Raw genomic sequence first — 20,568 nt, 5'->3', positions numbered from 1 at the left:
CTCTAACTTACTGGTATGTGTGCGTTTCAGGTGTGCTGTGATCTCCGAGATGGGAGAAGGGCAGCCAATGGATATTCCATGTAACATGGAGGGACACTATGTCACTATCGTTCTCCCAGGCAGAGAGAAGTACCTGGCACTGTGTGAGGTAGAGGTGTACGGGGGAAAGTGATGACCCTAACCAATCCGAAATGATTCCTTTTACAGGAAAGTCCAAATAAGGCCAACATAGTTACCATCTACCTGCATAATTACTACAGAATCACTTAATATTTTGAGAAGTGTGGAGAAAGTCACTCACTATTTCTTGTCATAACCCAGTGGAACCTCAAATTGTTTTCTTTGTTGAAGGCGGACGCCGTATTATAGCCAAATTATAAACAGTCACATTTGTATTCAGGTGTCTATTCTATTAATAAAGGCTTGTTACTGTGCATCCCGAAACCATTTAATGAATTTAATATCCAATTCTCTCAAATGATCAACCAGCAAAAACTCGCATTGGTTTCACTGTTAATCAAAAACAAGAGAAAGAAAGATGCTGATAAACCTTTTTTCAAAATACAGATGAAGTCAACAAGCATTAGACAAAGCTAGGCCTGTCACAAGAAATGTTGATGTCAAAATATTTCAAATTGTGTGGTCACCGCCCCACCACTAAAAACAGGCATTTTGCTTTCAAGATCACTTCAGTACCTTACTGTATATCTTGGACATAACCAAAAATAAACTTAGCATAAAACACTTGCTGTGCTATTCATGAACAGTCACAGAAATAGCAGAACACATTGAAATAAACTTCTTGCATTTAATTGAAACTGCTGCTTGAAACTATTACAATTGATGAATGTTGTATAATATGTATAAACCTTGAAGTCTGAGTAACTAACAGTATGCTTATTGCTAAAATGCCTCACCTGTATTGGTGAGATGATTTGTACCCAACAATACTGTAGCTTTTACACTGGAATGATTACACTGGGGTTGTTTTAAGTAACTTCAAAGCCACACTGGTAAAGGCCGAATGAGTCACAGGGATAATGAGAACGACTCTCCTGTTTGACCCTTGACCTCATCAGAGTGGCAAAGGGACTTTCACAGTCACAACTCAGAGCTGCATGAACAAAAGGGGGAAGTGGTTAGAGCACACCAGTGCTATCAAGTGTAAAGTGGAGACCAGAGTGGCGTAGTCTTTCACAGCTATGTCCCCACAATAAAATGGGGAAGTAACCGCAAGCGGGTTACAATTCAAATCATTAAAAAAAAATTGTTTTTTTTTGTCATAACATTGTTGAATTCAATTATGTTGTGACATGTGCAAAGGCCACTGAGGTGCAAAAAAAGGCTACAAATTAATGACGTAACTTCCTGTGGTGGAGTCCAAAGCAATAACGCTAAATTGGTATGACTTTAACAACTCCAAAAAGATGCCTAAAAGTGTTTTCTGTATGTCAATACAGGGTCCTAAACCACTGATATATGGTGGTAGGTCATTACGCTAATGCTTAAAATAATGCACTGCTACAAGTTGCAATGGGTTGTTGGGAAAAATCTGTTTGCAGATGATCATATTCCACTTCTCTTAAAAAGGACATTTCAGGTGTGCTACATTAAGCTGACACTTGCAGCTGTAACACTAGTAGTTATACTAACTACACTTTGCTTTGGCAAATAACAAAATTATTACACACATCAGTGAATCAAAAAAATGACACTAAATAATGACAATTCTTAATATGCAAAAAAGGGCATAAAAGTACAAAAAGTAAATATGCCTGACATCCAAAATGTACTAATACACAAAAATAAAATGAATTTCTTTCTTTAAGAACAACTTTCAGTATAAGCTCGCATAAAATTAAATGAAATGCTTACACAACACAAGTGGGGACTCTTATTTAGCCCATCACATCAGTCCACTGCTCTAACAGAGCCTCAAAAAAGGGAGACGTAAAACGCAGCTGTGGCAGTGGTACCTCCAAAGGAGACAGACCAACAGGAAAAGGAACTATATAAAAACACGCACCACGCTGATGGAAACACTAGAAGGTAGCACCAAAAACAGGCCGACGCTGCTGTTATCTGAGCTCTTTAGCTGCTTTGGGAACTTTTAGAACTTTGTAAACGTTGTTGTGAAAGACTGTGGCAAAGTGGGGCCTGGAGTCCCTGGACATGAGCGTACAGAGGGGGACTTTCCCAGCGTTCTGAGGGTCCTCCACATCCCAGATCTCAGGCATACTGCAGCCAGGCCTGGAGAGCACAGAAAAAGCCAGGAAGGGAAAATATTTCAGCAAAGAAACAAATTGAACAAAAACATTGTGTGATTAACGGACTGCGAAACAGATCAAATGGTTCAAATGGTCACTTGGCAGCAGAATTGGGTTCAGTTCAATTCTGAGTAATTTCAGAGTGAGTTGGAAAAATGCCCTGTACTGACTGGAATGACTTGTTGACAATGTCACAAGAACATATGACAGTGTAAACAGCAGTTGGTGACTGACAGGAAGGTCAACTAGGGTTACCTGGAGCGCCGGGTGCACCACGAGTCCTCCAGGACAAAGTAGTCCACCTCCATCTGCATCAGGTTCCTCTTCACCACCTCGGCAGACTTGCGGCTATACATGGCGTACACCAGCTTGGTCCTCTCCCTGAGTGGAACAGACCACAAAGTTTAGGCAACGCTGAATTGTTGTTAGCCTAGCATATAGCGAGTACAGTGTATCAATGTTCTGTCCACACCTCAGTCCAGCGTCCTCGTAATGTGGGTGGTTGACGATGGGCCGGCCGGCTGACAGCTTCACACTGGCCATGGTGGGCATGGCTCCAGCAAACACAGCGTCTGCACCACACACAAAACAAAGTACATCTAAGAGAAGAGTCCACAGAGGCATGGGTCATGATCACTGATCTGAAAGGGACTGGATACCTGAAAGTGAGGTTACCAGCCAATTGCTTTCACCAATCCAACCTAGTCAGATCAGTCAATTCCATAACGAAGGATGTCATTTAGAATGATTTAAAAAAATGTGTTTCTCGAGCCTCTGGTTTCAGAGGTAGGATGAAGACGTTACTCACTGGGCCGTGTGTTGTCTCTGATCCAGTCCAGCAGCTGCTCCTGGGGTAGGTTGCTGAATTCTCCCATGATGCCCCACTGGGCCTGCAGGTTGGCCGCACCCTGCATGGCCATGATGGACAAGATGCCAAACACCATCACGTGGAGCTTGAACTTCTCCCCTATCCAGCCAAACAACTGACACACAGACAGACAACACATGAGCATCACAGAGAACACTGGTCTGCAGTGTATCTGTGATGGAGGTCTCTAGTGGTAGTGGTGTTGTGAGCCATCTTTTGTAACGTTATGTACTCTGCAGTATCTGTGTGGTGTCAGTGCTAATTGTGTTGTGGTGTGTTGAATCTCACCGAGTTGCGATGAGTCGTGTCGTGTCGAGTGGCGTCGTGTCGTGTCGAGTGGCGTCGTGTCGTGTCGAGTGGCGTCGTGTCGTGTCGAGTGGCGTCGTGTCGAGTGGCGTCGTGTCGAGTGGCGTCGTGTCGAGTGGCGTCGTGTCGAGTGGCGTCGTGTCGAGTGGCGTCGTGTCGAGTGGCGTCGTGTCGAGTGGCGTCGTGTCGAGTGGCGTCGTGTCGAGTGGCGTCGTGTCGAGTGGCGTCGTGTCGTGTCGAGTGGCGTCGTGTCGAGTCGTGTCGTGTCGAGTCGTGGCGTGTCGTGTCGAGTGGCGTCGTGTCGTGTCGAGTGGCGTCGTGTCGTGTCGAGTGGCGTCGTGTCGTGTCGAGTGGCGTCGTGTCGTGTCGAGTGGCGTCGTGTCGAGTGGCGTCGTGTCGAGTGGCGTCGTGTCGAGTGGCGTCGTGTCGAGTGGCGTCGTGTCGAGTGGCGTCGTGTCGAGTGGCGTCGTGTCGAGTGGCGTCGTGTCGAGTGGCGTCGTGTCGAGTCGTGTCGCGTCGTGTCGAGTGGCGTCGTGTCGTGTGGCGTGGCGTCGTGTGGCGTCGCGTCGAGTTGTGTGGCGTCGCGTCGAGTGGCGTCGCGTCGAGTGGCGTCGCGTGGCGTCGCGTCGCGTCGAGTGGCGTCGCGTCGAGTGGCGTCGCGTCGAGTGGCGTCGCGTCGAGTGGCGTCGCGTCGAGTGGCGTCGCGTCGAGTGGCGTCGCGTCGAGTGGCGTCGAGTCGAGTGGCATCGTGTCGTGTCGACGTGTCGCGTCGTGTCGAGTGGTTGTCGTGTCGTGTCGAGTGGCGTCGTGTCGTGTCGAGTGGCGTCGGGGACTGACCTGTTTGGAGCAGATCAAGGAGGCCATGATGCACATGTGGGGCGTGAGGAAGAGCTTGAGACGCATGATGAGCATCGCCAGCACTGCAAACGCTATCAACTGTAGGCTATGGTACACCAGCTGACACCATGACAGAGAAAGAGAGATACATACATAGAGAGAGAGAAAGAGCTCAGGTAGAGAATGAGGGTTGAAGGGCACAGGAGAGAACAAGATTGGGGGAGGGATGGATGGAGGAAGCGAGAGAAATAAATGGTTAGAGCTAGAAGTGGTAATAAAGTGAGCAATTTAACTGGCAGGAGAAAATTGCCTCTGTATGCAGGTTATGAAAATCACTTAGACGATCATTACTATTGTAGCTGAAGCAGATGAACATTACCGCATTTAAGAAAAAAAAGAAGGCTTGAATCATATGGCGTGAGGAGACTCAGGCACGGTGTACACAGCAGTAACATTCAGGGAAATCAGGATGCTTGCTTACCTCTCCTTTTGCCAACATTTCTGGGCTGTGAAAAATGTGAAAAAAAGTTATGAGTTGTCAAAATGTCTAGTTGTGTTGTCTTTATAGGAATGAATGGGCAAAATGCACATGGAAGTTTGCCTTTTGACTTGTGCTGTTAAGAGGGTGAGTTTTATAACAGAGGACAGAGGGAAATATACTCACTGTTCATCGTCGTCATCGTCTTCAGGTTTGACAGAATACTTCTCTCCTTCCCTCAGGAACCTCACAACATCCTGGATGGTCTGCGCAGAGTAGGAGAAGGGACAAACAGTGTCACAATTTTTTTTTAAAGACGAACCTCAGAAGGGATATAACGTTGACCAGGATGATTCCGCCTTCTAGTATATGCTAACAGTGAGCATACTCACAGCAAATAATTAACCATTTTCATTTCGACCAGTATCACTATTTAGAAGCCCTCCATTTCTTCACTAGCAAAGCAAGTCAAACAGAATCAAAATGGCACGTCATTTTTTATTATAATAATTTTTTACCCCTTTATCTCCCCAATTTCTTGATATCTAAATTGGTAGTCAGTCTTGTACAGTCTCGGGAGAGGTGAAGGTCGAGAGCCACGTGTCCTCCGAAACACAACCCTGCCAAGCAGCACTGCTTCGCATAACCCAGAAGCCAGCTGCACCAATGGGTTGGAGGAAACTCCGTACAACTGCCGACCATGTCAGCGGGCATGCATCCGGCCCGCAACAAGGAGTCGCTAGAGCGCGACGAGACAAGGACATCCGGCCGGCCAAACCCTCCCCTACCCCGGATGTCGCTAGGACAATAGTGCGTTGCCTCAAGGGACTCCCGGTTGCCGCCGGCTGCGACATAGCCCGGGATCCAACCCGGATCTGAGGTGACGCCTCAAGCACTGCAGTGCTTTCGACCGCTGTGCCACTCGGGAGGCCCGCACTCGTCTTATTAATTCTGCATTTGACACACAATTAGATCAAACTGACACATTTGGACACGATCGAGGAGATTCTTGAATATTTCTGGAACATAATTATCTTGCCGTTTGTCAAGCCTGCCTCAAATATGACAAATTGAGCTCAACAGCCATGTCAAAAGCAGAACGGGAGAAATGACATTTCAAGGATGCCTGCCTTGTTCTCTAACAGTGGATTGTGTGGAGTGCCTGGTGTATGGCACACAAATTAAGTCTTACCCGTCCTGCTATGACAGCAACCACCAGCATGTTGATGGGAAGCAGCAGTGTCTTGATGTAGCGCAGTGGGGTCTGAGAAGAGCAATGTTACACACGTCAGATCGACTGGAGAAAAACTGTTATTTCTGACACATACCACACACGACCTTTACAAAATGAGCTGCCAAATGGGACGGCAGGCAGCCTAGTGGTTAGAGCGTTGGACTAGTAACCGAAAGGTTTCAAGATCGAATCCCCGAGCTGACAAGGTAAAAAATGTCGTTCTGCCCCTGAACAAGGCAGTGTTCCTAGGCCGTCATTGAAAATAAGAATTTGTTCTTAACGGACTTTCCTAGTTAAATAAAAGGTCAAATAAAAAAAATACTATGAAAGGATGCCTTCTAACACTAGTGCCATGTTGCTATGCCAAATACGGCCAAGTGTCTTTCATACTTCAATTTCCATGAAGTCAAACTCAGCAGCACAGGTATACATCATGGTGTCAAAGTCCTTGTAGCTGGTAAACTTGGGCTTTATTAAGCTACTGATGTGAGCCTGGAAGAGAAATTGTTGTAAAAGTAGCTGCAATTTCAAATACAGTTAGCATATTCCTATTTACTTGTATTACTATCATACTTTTGAGTGATGGCTTGTTTCAAAATGCACAGTGATTCTTCCAGAAAAGGCACCAAAATGTAAGGCATTTTGTTTCAAATGCACAGGGCTATTTTCAAAGACTTACATCATCAGAGGCTCCAAAGATGGCTGACAGCATGAACTTGAGAATGACCGTGGAGACAACCCATACCAGGCCCTGCATGACCTGAGAGCAGACCGACAAGTCAACCAGGAGACAGACAGACAGACGCAGTCTTCTTTTACTAACATTGTGGGGACACACAATTGATTCCCATTCAAAATCATATTTTCCCTAACCTAAAACACTAATTCTAACCCCTCTAGAAATATACTTTTTTCCTTGTGGGGACCGGCAAAATGTCCCCAGTTTTTGATTGTTTACTATACTCGTGGGGACTTCTGGTCCCCACAAGTATAGTTAAACATGTCCACACACACCTCTTACCCATGTGATGAGGCCAGGTTTGAAGGCTCCTGCAAATTTGTCCCGCAGGGCAATTATTCCCTGCAACCAGGAAGGAACTGATTTCAACACCATACCATTTTCAACATCACACCATGCTTAACATAAAAGACATCCTCTACACATTGAAAGCATGAGGAGAGTGCTAGTCCAGCTCACCCAAATGGAGACCAGCGAGGAGGCGTAGAATGATGTCAGCAGCATGGAGTTTCCAAACATCAGAAAAAAGCACACAGCAAGTGTGATCTGGAGATGGAGTGGGGCGGAAAGAAGTTTGGTGACATAGTCCGAGTCGATATTCACATAATAATAAGGAATTCCCCTTGACCACGCCTACAAATTGTGGAAAACAAACATTCTTTACCATTGACCTCAAGTGCGAGAGACAACTTCGTCATAGATTTGTTATACAGAAAAATAAATGCAGAAAACCTGCTGTGTTGTTCAATGTACATGTAACCAGGTCAAAAATCCAGACGGTTCGCAATGCTTCCACATAGGGAAATAGAGCATGCCAGAAGAGCCCTATGGCTTCAGGCTATTCGGTGTAGGACAGTGGAAATATGGGGACCCAGTGTCCAAGTAAGCTACAGTATGTGTGTGGAAAACATTATCACATTCAAAGACATTTAACTTGTTTAGTAGAGTCTGTTTGTAACTCCACTTACCCCAACGGAAAACGTGAAGCCTTCAGTCAGTCTTAATGCTACTACTTGAAGCTGTATAGTCCGTTATAGTCCGTTTGCTTGTGTTGTTGGTCTTGGCTAGCTTAATGTTCTGGTCGGTAGCACTCACGTGGCTATTTGCACCCTCATGAAAACGTGTATGAGGGAACTCTACATTATGTTTTTCTCAGTAGTGAGAACGCTCCGGAGTAGGCAATTTTGAAAAGTAATCTTTAGACGTTGTACTTTTTTAAATGTAGTTTTGTAATTGACGAAAACAGGTTGACAACAAGGAAATTGCATTTGAAAAAGGTTACGTTTCAGCTGTGAGCCAATGGGGTAACCTAGGCAACCACCGGTTGTTTTCCCCCACAGATGGGCAGGGCTGCAACATTCAATCTAATACCGACTGGGACTATCAAAAGAGTTGTGTGAAAGTATTATTTTTTAGTAAATATTTTTTCTTTTTACTGTTGTCATGGCACATTGACACGCACAGCAAACTTGTTACAGCCAAAGTGGGCTTCAAAAAAATAAAGGAAACACTAAAATAACACATCCTAGATCTGAATGAATGAAATATTCTTATTAAATACTTTTTCCTTTACATAGTTGAATGTGCTGACAACAAAATCACACAAAAATGATCAATGGAAATCAAATTTATCAACCCATGGAGGTCTGGATTTGGATCACACTCAAAATTTAAGTGGAAAACCACACTACAGGCTGATCCAACTTTGATGTAATGTCCTTAAAACAAGTCAAAATAAGGCTCAGTAGTGTGTGTGGCCTCCACGTGCCTGTATTGACCTCCCTACAATGCCTGGGCATGCTCCTGATGAGGTGGCGGATGGTCTCCTGAGGGATCTCCTCCCAGACCTGGACTAAAGCATCCGCCAACTCCTGGACAGTCTGTGGTGCAACGTGGCGTTGGTGGATGGAGCGAGACATGATGTCCCAGATGTGCTCAATTGGATTCAGGTCTGGGGAACGGGCGGGCCAGTCCATATTATCAATGCCTTCCTCTTGCAGGAACTGCTGACACACTCCAGCCACATGAGGTCTAGCATTGTCTTGCATTAGGAGGAACCCAGGGCCAACCCGCACCAGCATATAGTCTCACAAGGGGTCTGAGGATCTCATCTCGGTACCTAATGGTAGTCAGGCTACCTCTGGCGAGCCTATGGAGGGCTGTGCAGCCCCCCAAAGAAATGCCACCGCACACCATGACTGACCCACCGCCAAACCGGTCATGCTGGAGGATGTTGCAGGCAGCAGAACGTTCTCCACGGCGTCTCCAGACTCTGTCGCGTCTGACACGTGTGCTCAGTGTGAACCTGCTTTCATCTGTGAAGAGCACAGGGCGCCAGTGGCGAATTTGCCAATCTTGGTGTTCTCTGGCAAATGCCAAACGTCCTGCACTGTGTTGGGCTGTAAGCACAACCCCCACCTGTGGACGTCGGGCCCTCATACCACCCTCATGGAGTCTGTTTCTGACCGTTTGAGCAGACACATGCACATTTGTGGCCTGCTGGAGGTCATTTTGCAGGGCTCTGGCAGTGCTCCTCCTTGCACAAAGGCGGAGGTAGCGGTCCTGCTGCTGGGTTGTTGCCCTCCTACGGCCTCCTCCACGTCTCCTGATGTACTGGCCTGTCTCCTAGTAGCGCCTCCATGCTCTGGACACTACGCTGACAGACACAGCAAACCTTCTTGCCACAGCTCGCATTGATGTGCCATCCTGGATGAGCTGCACTACCTGAGCCACTTGTGTGGTTTGTAGACTCCGTCTCATGCTACCACTAGAGTGAAAGCCCCGCCAGCATTCAAAAGTGACCAAAACATCAGCCAGGAAGCATAGGAACTGAGAAGTGGTCTGTGGTCACCACCTGCAGAACCACTCCTTTATTGGGGGTGTCTTGCTAATTGCCTACAATTTCCACCTGTTGTCTATTCCATTTGCACAACAGCATGTGAAATGTATTGTCAATCAGTGTTGCTTCCTAAGTGGACAGTTTGATTTCACAGAAGTGTGATTGACTTGGAGTTACATTGTGTTGTTTAAGTGTTCCCTTTATTTTTTTGAGCAGTGTATAATACTGCAGTTGAGCCACAATTTAAATTTTGGCCATTAGATGGCAGCAGTGTGTGTGCAAAGTTTCAGAGTGATCCAGTGGAGCATTGCAATACTGCACAGTATTTTGTATCAAGTCTGCCCAAATGTGTCGATTTGGTCAAAAACAGCGCTACATTTTATCTCTGGGACCCTCAGGATTACAAATCAAAGCAAGATTACTGAATGTAAGTACACTACTTACCTTCAGAGGTGAATATATCAAACCAGTTGCCGTGACAATTGTGCACTCAAACCAGTTGCCGTGTTGTGCACTCTCCTCAAACAAAAGCATGGTATTTTTTAACTGTAATAGCTACTGTAAATTGGACAGTGCAGTTAGATTAACAATAATTTAAGCTTTCCGCCCACATAAGACATGTCTATGTCCTGGAAAGTTTGATGTTACTTACAACGTCATGCTAATCACATTAGCGCACGTTAGCTCAACTGTTCCGGTATAGGGACACCGATCCCGTAGAGGTTTTAAAGTAATTCTGGACTGTCGTTTCTCTTTGCTTCTTTGAGCTGTTCTTGCCATAATATGGACTTGGTCTTTTACCAAATAGGGCTGTCATCTGTATACCACCATTACCTTGTCACAACACAATTGATTGGCTAAAACGCATTAAGAACGAAATAAATTAATTTGAAATGCATTCCAGGTGACTACCTCATGAGGCCGATTGAGAGAATGCCAAGTGTGCAAAGCTGTCATCCTGGCAAAGGGTGGCTACTTTGAAGAATATAAAATATATTTTGATTTGTTTAACACTTTTTTGGTTACTACATGATTCTATGGTTACTACATGTTATTTCATAGTTTTGATGTCTTCACTATTATTCTACAATGTAGAAAATAGTAAAACTAAAGAAAAACCCTTGAATGAGTAGGTGTTTTCCTGTCATGGTTTAGGTCCACTTGTAGAATCTATGCCGTGAGGCATTGAAGCTGTTCTGGCAGCTCATGGTGGCCCAACACTCTTTTAAAACACTTTATGTCGGTGTTTCCTTAAGATACCCGTAAATGCTTGTGATAAAACTCAATCCAGTATTTTTGGGGATAAACTATTGATCCTGTGGCAAAATCATGTTCTCTGGTATATTTTGAACATTGAGGGCGGGCTCCTGTGGTTGGATAAAAAATAATAATAATACGGCTTGGGCCCAGCCCCACTCACACAATCGACCAGTCACATTATTTATCACACAGTTTATTTTCTTATTTTTATTCATCAGTTACCCAATCAAGGCAGGGCCCCCCAGTTACCAACGTGGGCTCCCTACCTCCTCTCCTCTCCCCATCTGATGTGCGGCACCAGGCAGCAGGCTGTCTACACTCATGGAGAGTCTTCCTGTGGTTGGCGGTTGCAGTGAAAACAATATACTGTATACAGTATATATAAAATATTCTGAATGTATAATATCTACAGTATATATTTCCTTAATAAAAATAAAACGCTATCAGTAAGTCCCCGAACAAATCTGTCCCTGTTTGTCAATGACAGAGAGGCAGATAAACCGTTTTCAAGTGAAACGTCAATAATGATGGTTTTGGGAAACATCTTGGATATTTAACGATGCTCCTACAAAAGGTTTTAACGATGAACTTCAAGCCTTAAGATGTTTTTGGGAAACCGGGCCCTGATCATTAGTTATGCTGTATATACAGTGCCTTGCAAAAGTATTTATCCCCTTGGTGTTTTTGTCACGCCCTGATCTGTTTCACCTGTCCCTGTGATTGTTTCCACCCCCTCCAGGTGTCGCTTATTTTCCCCAGTATATTTATCCCTGTGTTTCCTGTCTCTGTGCCAGTTTGTCTTGTATGTTTTCCAAGTCAATCAGCGGTTTTCCCGTTCTCCTGCTTTTTGCTATTCTCCTTTTTCTAGTCCTCCCGGTTTTGACCCTTGCCTGTTTCTGGATTCTGTACCCGCCTGCCTGACTTTTCTGCCTGCCTTGCCACGCTGTACCTTCTAGACTCTGATCTGGTTTTGACCTTTTGCCTGTCCACGACCATTCTCTTGCCTACTCCTTTTGAATTAATCAACAGTGTAAGACTCCAACCATCTGCCTCCTGTGTCTGCATCTGGGTCTCGCCTTGTGTCATGATAGTTTTTCCTATTTTGTTGCATTACAACCTGTAATTTAAAAGGATTTTTATTTGGATTTCATGTAATGGCCATACACAAAATAGTCCAAAGTGGTGCGTGCATATGTATTCACCCCCTTTGCTATGAAGACCCTAAAAAATATCTGGTGCAACCAATTACCTTCAGAAGTCACATCATTAGTTAGATTGCACACAGGTGGACTTTAAGTGTCATATGATCTCAGTATTTATACACCTGTTCTGAAAGGACCCAGTGTCTGCCACACCACTAAGCAAGGGGCACCACCAAGCAAGCGGCACCATGAAGACCAAGGAACTCTCCAAACAGCTTTTCAAAGTTGTGGAGTAGTACAGATCAGGGTTGGGTTGTAAAAAAATATCAAACTTTGAGCATCCCACGGAGTACCATTAAATCCAGTATTAAAAATGGAAAGAATATGGAACCACAACAAACCTGCCAAGAGCGGGCCGCAAACCAAAACTCATGGACCAGGCAAAGAGCTCATTAATCAGAGAGACAACAAAGCAGCCAAAGATAACCCTGAAGGAGCTGCAAAGATTTGAGTATCTGTCCATTGGACCACTTTAAGCCGTACACTCCACAGAACTGGGCTTTACGGAAGATTGTCCAGAAAAAAAAGCCATTGCTTAAGGACAAAAATAAGCAAACACGTTCGGTGTTTGCCAAAAGGCATGTGGAAGACTCCCAAAATATATGGAAGAAGGTACTCTGGTCAGATAAAACTATGAAATTGAGCTTTTTGCCCATCAAGGAAAATTCTATCATATATGGCGCAAACCCAACACCTCTCGTCACCCCGAGAATCCCATCCCCACAGTGAAGTATGGTGGTGGCAGCATCATGCTGTGGGGTTGTTTTCGTCGGCAGGGACTGGGAAACTGGTCAGAATTGAAGGAATGATGGATGGCGCTAAATACATGGAAATTCTTGAGGGAAACCTGTTTGTCTTCCAGAGATTTGAGACTGGGACTGAGGTTCACCTTCCAGCAGGACAATGACCCTAAGCATACTGCTAAAGCAACACTCGAGTAGTTTAAGGGGAAACATTTAAAAGTCTTGGAATGGCCTCGTCAAAACCCAGACCTCAATCTAATTGAGAATCTGTGGTATGACTTAAAGATTGCTGTACACCAGCTGAACCCATCCAACTTGAAGAAGCTGGAGCAGTTTTGCCTTGAAGATGTGCCAAGCTTATAGAGACACCCCAAGAGACTTGCAGCTGTAATTGCTGCAGAAGGTGGCTCTACAAAGCATTGACTTTGGGGGGGTGAATAGTTATGCACGCTCAATTTTTCTGTCTTTTGGTCTTATTTCTTGTTTGTTTCACAATAGAAAATATTTTTCATCTTCAAAGTGGTAGGAATGTTGTGTAAATCAAATGATACACACGCCCCAAAAAATATATTTTAATTCCAAGTTGTAAGACAACAAAATATGAAAAATGCCAAGGGGGGTGAATAATTTCACACGCCACTGTATATCTCATAAATTGTAATCATGTTTTAGTTATTTATCTCAATGATTGGTCATGATTACCAAAGTATTACTCAATTATTAATTTAAACTCTTTCCTGCAGTTAAATTACCAAATCGCTCCCTCCTTTGGCATTATGGGAGGAATGTTATTAATATTTTTCATAATTTCACAATTAATACACTTTTTTGTAATGCCGAATATCCAGTGTTTCTTAATCAAACAGATTTGTAAAAAATATTTCAGTCTTCTGTGAAGTGTAATATTGGAATGTAAACTCAACATTTTATACATTTCAACTCTTTATGACATGGTACAGGGGTTTTGTTTTTTTAACCCATAACCATGTGTGTGAGGTGTATACTTTGGTTTCAAAGTACATTTGTGACAACCAAGAAAAACACTGTGTGACCCTGATTGTACACGTAGAAAACATCAAATATGACAAGTTCATTGACTTGGTTACTGGTGTATAAATACCTCCGTTTAATCCAGTTTAGAGAACGTTTACCTACATCAACATCAGCAGTGAAGGTAAGAGGATTTAAGGTAAGAGGATTTAAGGTAAGAGGATTTAAGGTAAGAGGATTTGACAATATTAATACCTCACCTTTTGAATTGTTTTAAATGTTCTAGTTGAGACATCATCAATGAAGTCTCTTTTTCCACTATTCTGTTCTTGCCTTTATTTTATTTTGTTTGTATAGATTACCAATGTGATATACTGACTTATTTTCTTTATTATAATTTTTAAAATCCTTACCACAACCGTAATACATGGAATAATTTTTTTGTGTAATTTTTTCACACAATAAAAACTGCACTCCTGTTTTTCTGAACCAGAAAAGCCCATTTGGACATAACACCTTTCTGAAATCTTATACTACACAAAACGCTGTTATATTTATTGCAGTCTTATGTGCTTTTGATGGAACTGACTGCTGTGTCTGTTTACTGTGCCTGCTGTCTTATTACGTATTCTCTCCACTGACTTGCTCTGTGTCTCCCCTCCAGGAGAATGAGACAAGCCATGTTCTTCCTCTTGCTGGCTCTTCTAGGAACGCCCTGTGGTGCCATTGTTCCAAGTAAACACTACCTCTTCTTGTTACCGCTAGATATATGATGCCCTTTATATTGACAGGAAAAGGCCTATAGTTATCAACAGTGAAAATGGTATCAGTTCTCTTGTCTTGTTTAACTTATGACACACAATCCTTATCACACACAAATAAACAATTCTATCCTCCGGCAGAAAACCTTGCTTTGCATGGAAAAGCTACCCAGTCAAGCCTTGTTTACATTTACATTTTACATTTAAGTCATTTAGCAGACGCTCTTATCCAGAGCGACTTACATTTAACATTTTTTATTTAACTAGGCAAGTCAGTTAAGAACAAACTCTTATTTTTCAATGACGGCCTAGGAACAGTGGGTTAACTGCCTTGTTCAGGGGCAGAACGACAGATTTGTACCTTGTCAGCTCGGGGATTTGAACTTGCAACCTTTCGGTTACTAGCCCAACGCTCTAACCACTAGGCTACCCTGCCGCCCTTGTTGAAAATCCGTGGGCAGCTTTTGGTGATGCCGATCATGCCATTGATGGGAACCGCAATGCAAATTTTGACTTGGGGTCCTGTACTGCCACTGAGTGGCAGGATAACCCCTGGTGGAGAGTGGACCTGCTTGATAAGTACATAGTCACCTCCATCACCATCACCAACAGAGGGGATTCTGTTCCTGAGAGGATCAACGGGGCTGAGATCCACATTGGTAATTCTGGGAATGATGGCATTCCAAACCCTCTGTGAGTCAAGATGTTTAAAAAGGGATGCTATGTGCAATGTGTTGCTACTGTTTATATCCTTGCAAAGTTAAATTAGTGACAACAGTATACATACTGTGCATAAAAAACCCATGCAGGCCAGACAGATAGAATCCATTAACGCTGGTGAAAAGCTTCAACCCCACTCACAGGTTACCACCAGACCAGAGGCACAGTTGTAGATATCATTATATCGACTCCTGTGTCTTGTTTAAATAAAGTTATATCGTATATGATACAGTATCTTGACAGAGGTCAGTGAAAACCCATTTCTCTCTCAGGGCAAAAACAATTGCCTCCTTTCCAGCCAGTGGTTCTCTCACCTTGGACTTTGACCCAGGCTTTGAAGGACGTTATGTGACTGTAGTTATACCAGGCCAGAGAAGACTTCTGACACTCTGCGAAGTGGAGGTTTATGGCTACCTTGCCCCAACTGGTAAGAACTTATATTAATATATTTCATATATACAGTGCCTTCGGAAAGTATTCAGACCCCTTGACTTTTTACATATTTTGTTAGATTACAGCCTTATTCAAAAATGTATTAAATAGTTTGTTTAATGACAAAGCATAAACTGTTTTTCAGACATTTATTTATTATAAATAAAAAAAGAAATATCACATTTACATAAGTATTCAGACCCTTTACTCAGTACTTTGTTGAAGCACCTTTGGCAGCAATTACAGCCTCGAGTCTTCTTGGGTATGACGCTACAATCTTGGCACACCTGTATTTGGGGAGTTTCTCCCATTATTCTCTGCAGATCCTCTCAAGCTCTGTCAGGTTGGAAGGAGAGCGTTGCTGCACAGCTATTTTCAGGTCTCTCCAGAAATGTTAGATCGAGTTCAAGTCCGGGATCTGGCTGGGTTACTCAAGGACAATCAGAGACTTGTCCCGAAGCAACTCCTGCGTTGTCTTGGCTGCTTAGGGTTGTTGTCCTGTTGGAAGGTGAACCGTCACCCCAGTCTTAGGTCCTGAGCGCTCTGGAGCAGGTTTTCATCAATGATCTCTCTGTACTTTGCTCTGTTCATCTTTGCATCGATCCTGACTAGTCTCCCAGACCCTACCGCTGAAAAACACCCCCACAGCATGATGCTGCCACCACCATGCTTCACCGTAGGGATGGTGCCAGGTTTCCTCCAGACGTGACGCTTGGCATTCAGGCCAAAGAGTTCAATCTTGGTTTCACCAGACCAGAGAATCTTGTTTATCATGGTCTGAGAGACTTTGGGTGCCTTTTGGCAAACTCCAAGCGGGCTGTCATGTGCCTTTTACTGAGGAGTGGCTTCCGTCTGGCCACTCTACCATAAAGGCCTGATTGGTGGAACTCTAGAGCTCTGTCAGAGTGACCATCGAGTTCTTGGTCACCTCCTGAACCAAGGCCCTTCTCCCCCGATTGCTCAGTTTGGCCGAGCGGCCAGCTCTAGGAATAGTCTTGGTGGTTCCAAACTTCTTCCACATCAGAATGATGGAGGCCACTGTGTTCTTGGGGACCTTCAATGCTGCAGATATTTTTTGGTACCCTTCCCCAGATCTGTGCATCGAAACAATTGTCTTAGAGCTCTACGGACAATTCCCTCGACCACATGGCTTGGTTTTTGCTCTGAAATGCACTGTTAACCGTGGGACCTTATATAGACAGGTGTGTGCCTTTCCAAATCATGTGAAATTAATAGAATTTGCCACAGGTGGACTCCAATCAAGTTCTCAAGGATGATCAATGGAAACAGGATGCACCAGAGCTCAATTTCGAGTCTCATAGCAAAGGGTCTGAAAACTTATGTAAATGAGGTATTTCAGTTATTTTTTTAACATTTACAAACATTTCTTAAAATCTGTTTTCTCTTTGTCATTATGGCGTATTGTGTGTAGATTGCTGAGGATTTGTATTTATTTATTACATTTTATTATAAGACTAACGTAACAAAATGTGGGAAAAGTCAAGGGGACTGAATACTTTCCGAATGCACAGTATATATTATGAATATTATGCAATAAGTACAATTTTAGTTATATTCTCTGTAATTATAGTCTAAACTTTATCCACTCTTAACCTGTTGAGGACAGAGGGCGCTGTTTTCACTTTGGGGGAAAATTGTGCCCAATTTAAATGGCCTCGTACTCAATTCTTGCTCGTACAATATGCATATTATTATTACTATTGGATAGAAAACACTCTCTAGTTTCTAAAACCGTTTGAATTATATCTGTGAGTAAAACAGAACTCCTTTTGCAGCAAACTTCCTGACAGGAAGTGGAAAATCTGAAATCGATGAACTGTTCTAGGGCCTGTCTATTAAAGTCCTTGATATTTATTAGTTTAGATGCCCTTCATACGTCTTCCACTAGATGTCGACAAGCAGTGAGAGAAGAAATTGAGTGTGTAACTTGATCTGGGGTTGAATAATAGCTCTTGGCATGACGTGTCACCAGTTTCCTGTTTTCTGGAGAGCACGAGAAGGGACCTGGATTTGCCTTCTGATAAGCTGTCGTTATGGACGACTAATATCTCTGGCTTTGATTTTATTTGATACATGTGACAATTTCATCGTAAAGTATGTTTTTTCAATATAGTTTAATCAGATTATTGAAATTTTTTCGGGAGTTTTGCCGTGGTCCGTTCTCTGAGTTTGTTGACGATGGAGAGATTCGCGCCACTTGGCAAGTGTGCTTGCTAAATCGAGAGGGAAAAAGGCCGTTCTAAAACCAAACAACGATTGTTCTGGACAAAGGACCCCTTGTACAACATTCTGATGGAAGATCAGCAAAAGTAGGACCCATTTTATGATGTTATTTCATATATCTGTCGTACATGTGAAATAGTCGTTTGCGCCCAGATTTTGGGTACTCTCTCGCTATACCTAAGCTGGATGTCGTAATAAAGTTATTTTTAGAATTCTAACACGGCGATTGCATTAAGAACTAGTGTGTCTATCATTTCCTATACAACATGTATTTTTTAGTTATGTTTATGAATAGTTATTTGGTCAGAATATGTGTGTCAGAACTTTACAGTGCATGAATATCCTCACACAAGTTCAAACAATTGTTTGGTAAGATGACAGCTATTGTGCATTATGCTCTATTTTGTCCAGGAGATAATGTGGCTCTATTTGGAAAGGCCACCCAGTCGTCGTTGTTCGAGTTTGGCATTCCAGGCAATGCTATTGACGGTAACCGCAATGCTATTTGGACAAGTGGGTCCTGCTCCCACACACACCAGGACATGAATGCCTGGTGGAGGGTGGACCTTCTGAAGACCTACAAAGTGTTCTCCATCATCATCACCAACACAGTCGACAGTGTTCCCAGCAGACTCAATGGAGCTGAGATTCGCATTGGAAATTCCCTGGAAAACAACGGCATCAACAATCCCAGGTGAATTACTTTATGAGAGTTGAGGTCCATTTAACTTTCTATGTGTTTTAAAGATGAGTTTAAGCACAAAATTATGAAAAACCAACCTAGCCAATCAGGAGGCAAGGTGGGGCTATAACCATATTAGTTAATTTATCCTGCCTAATTTACTTAATGGGTATCTTAAATGGGCAATCTGTGATTTTTATACTTTTAAATTTTATATTTATTTAACCAGGAAAGTCAGTTAAAAATAAATTCTTATTTACAATGTCGGCCTAGGGACGATGCTGGGCCAATTGTGCGCTACCCTATGGGACTCCCAATCACGGCCGGTTGTGATACAGCCTGGATTCAAACCAGGGTGTCTGTAGTGACGCCTCTAGCATTGAGATGCAGTGCCTTAGAATGCTGCGCCACTCGGGAGCCCAATTTATACCCATTGATTCTTGAAGTATATTACTCATAAATACCTCATGAGCTTAGTTTAACTGTCACCAGAACCCAAAATATAAACTTGTTTTGCTCCAATGTTTGTAAACATTGCAGATTTAAACAAACACAGAGTGGCTCAGCGATCTAAGGCACTGCATCTCAGTGCAAGAGTTATCACTGTAGTCCCTGGTTCAAATCCATGCTGCATCACATCTGGCCGTGACAGGGCGGCGCACAATTGGCCCAGCGTCGTCCGGGGTAGGCCGTCATTGTAAATAAGAATTTGTTCTTAACTGACTTGCCTAGTTAAAACAAGGTAAACATTTATTTTTTTATAGCCTCAAAACATTGTTAAAACTATAATTTTGATATCATGGTTGGTCAGTCCTTGCATCCATAGCTCTGCCTATGAATTTGAAAGAGGTTAAATTAATCCAGTCTCATCCCTCAGATTTTTACCAAAACAGTGGCGGGTGTCTACTTTGTTATTTAGCCCCTATCTCTGCGAATTAAAGTGGCCATCTGCAGTTCAAACAATATCCATTTGGAATTGAGCAGAAGTTGCTATCAGCAGTTGCTATAGTAGTGTTTTTCTGTTTTATCCTGCAGGTGTGCTGTGATCTCTATCTCCGGTGACAATTCAAGCACCTTCCAGTGTAATGGCATGGAGGGTCGATATGTCAATGTGGTCATTCCAGGGAGGAAGGAGTATCTGACTTTGTGTGAGGTGGAGGTGTATGGGTCACCCCTGTAGGGGACTGGGCCTACATGTAACTAAATCAGATCATTAACTGTTAACAGCACCCTGCAATATTTAATTAAATTATTGTCTTACAAAATAATTAATATTTTTTTGTATATTTTCAGTATGTTAATTATTACCAAAAAAAAAGCATTTACTTTAAGTATACAAAAACTAATTTGGTGCACTTTTGGAGAATTTATTCCATATCCTAATTATTGGTTAGATGGTTATCTATCATACTTAGAAATACATATAATGCTGTAATACTATTGCTATCATGTTCAAATGAATTAAAGGTGAAATCTTGGATCTGGAAGGTTTCGCTTATGTATTTGGTTGTTTGTGCTTGTAGTCTGTAAATAGGTCAATTTTGGACTTTTAACAATAATCCAGTCTTTGCCGTATTCTGTTCCCTCTAAAGGTGTAACCCTATCTTCTCCTTAAAATACGTAGGGTTATGGTCGGGATTACTGCAGATGACTTCCTTGCTTGCAGCTTTATTATTTGCTGGCGTCATATTTTAACAAATAATAAGCAAATATTTACCAGTTGCATTCATATATAGCTGAGTGTTACTCAGATGACGAGACCAGGTCTAGGGCCGTGGCGGTTATTACATTTTGTCAGCCAGCGATGGTCATGCAAATAATGTCCGGTCTATAATTGTCCGTTAATTAACATAAACATGTTTAGCATCTCCTGGCTTCCACGCATAGCCAACAAGCCACTGATGCAGACCTTTTGGAACATCTACATTTTAAAAAGGATATTTGCCCCTAATTATTTCCGGAGTGC

General features: G+C 43.1%; 2 protein-coding genes across 6 annotated transcripts in view; one reads left to right on the top strand and one right to left on the bottom strand.

Moving 5' to 3' along the window:
• Positions 1-20,104, top strand: part of LOC129857689 (uncharacterized) — a 29,011-nt gene extending 8,907 nt beyond the window's left edge. For 3 of the 4 annotated variants that reach the window (XM_055926180.1, XM_055926181.1, XM_055926179.1), the window contains exon 15: positions 31-436. In XM_055926180.1, the coding sequence (XP_055782155.1) occupies positions 31-172 (142 nt within the window). In that variant the 3' untranslated portion in view covers positions 173-436. Of the gene's footprint in view, positions 1-30; positions 437-15,516; positions 15,672-18,331; positions 18,615-19,637 lie in introns of those variants that run through there. The other variant, XM_055926182.1, reaches the window with a different exon arrangement.
• LOC129857692 (probable C-mannosyltransferase DPY19L1) lies at positions 795-7,801 on the bottom strand. Of its 2 annotated transcripts, XM_055926186.1 has the most exons (13): positions 7,698-7,801; positions 7,189-7,275; positions 7,012-7,071; positions 6,670-6,750; positions 6,381-6,482; positions 5,949-6,020; positions 4,943-5,022; positions 4,760-4,784; positions 4,279-4,398; positions 3,076-3,250; positions 2,740-2,839; positions 2,523-2,648; positions 795-2,250 (listed from the first exon to the last, which is right to left on the bottom strand). In XM_055926186.1, the coding sequence occupies exons 2-13, from the start codon at positions 7,246-7,248 to the stop codon at positions 2,079-2,081; spliced, it is 1,173 nt and encodes a 390-aa protein (XP_055782161.1). In that variant the 5' UTR covers positions 7,249-7,275; positions 7,698-7,801; the 3' UTR covers positions 795-2,078. The 2 variants fall into 2 exon arrangements, with proteins under 2 accessions (XP_055782161.1, XP_055782162.1); XM_055926187.1 differs by lacking the exon at positions 6,381-6,482 and having other exon boundaries at positions 7,698-7,799.
• Positions 20,105-20,568: the final 464 nt, after the last annotated feature.

Source organism: Salvelinus fontinalis, chromosome 6 (genome assembly GCF_029448725.1).
Source record: "Salvelinus fontinalis isolate EN_2023a chromosome 6, ASM2944872v1, whole genome shotgun sequence".
Lineage (NCBI taxonomy): Eukaryota > Metazoa > Chordata > Actinopteri > Salmoniformes > Salmonidae > Salvelinus > Salvelinus fontinalis.
Note: the sequence above shows the minus strand (reverse complement) of the source record. Positions and strands in the feature narration are given on the sequence as shown.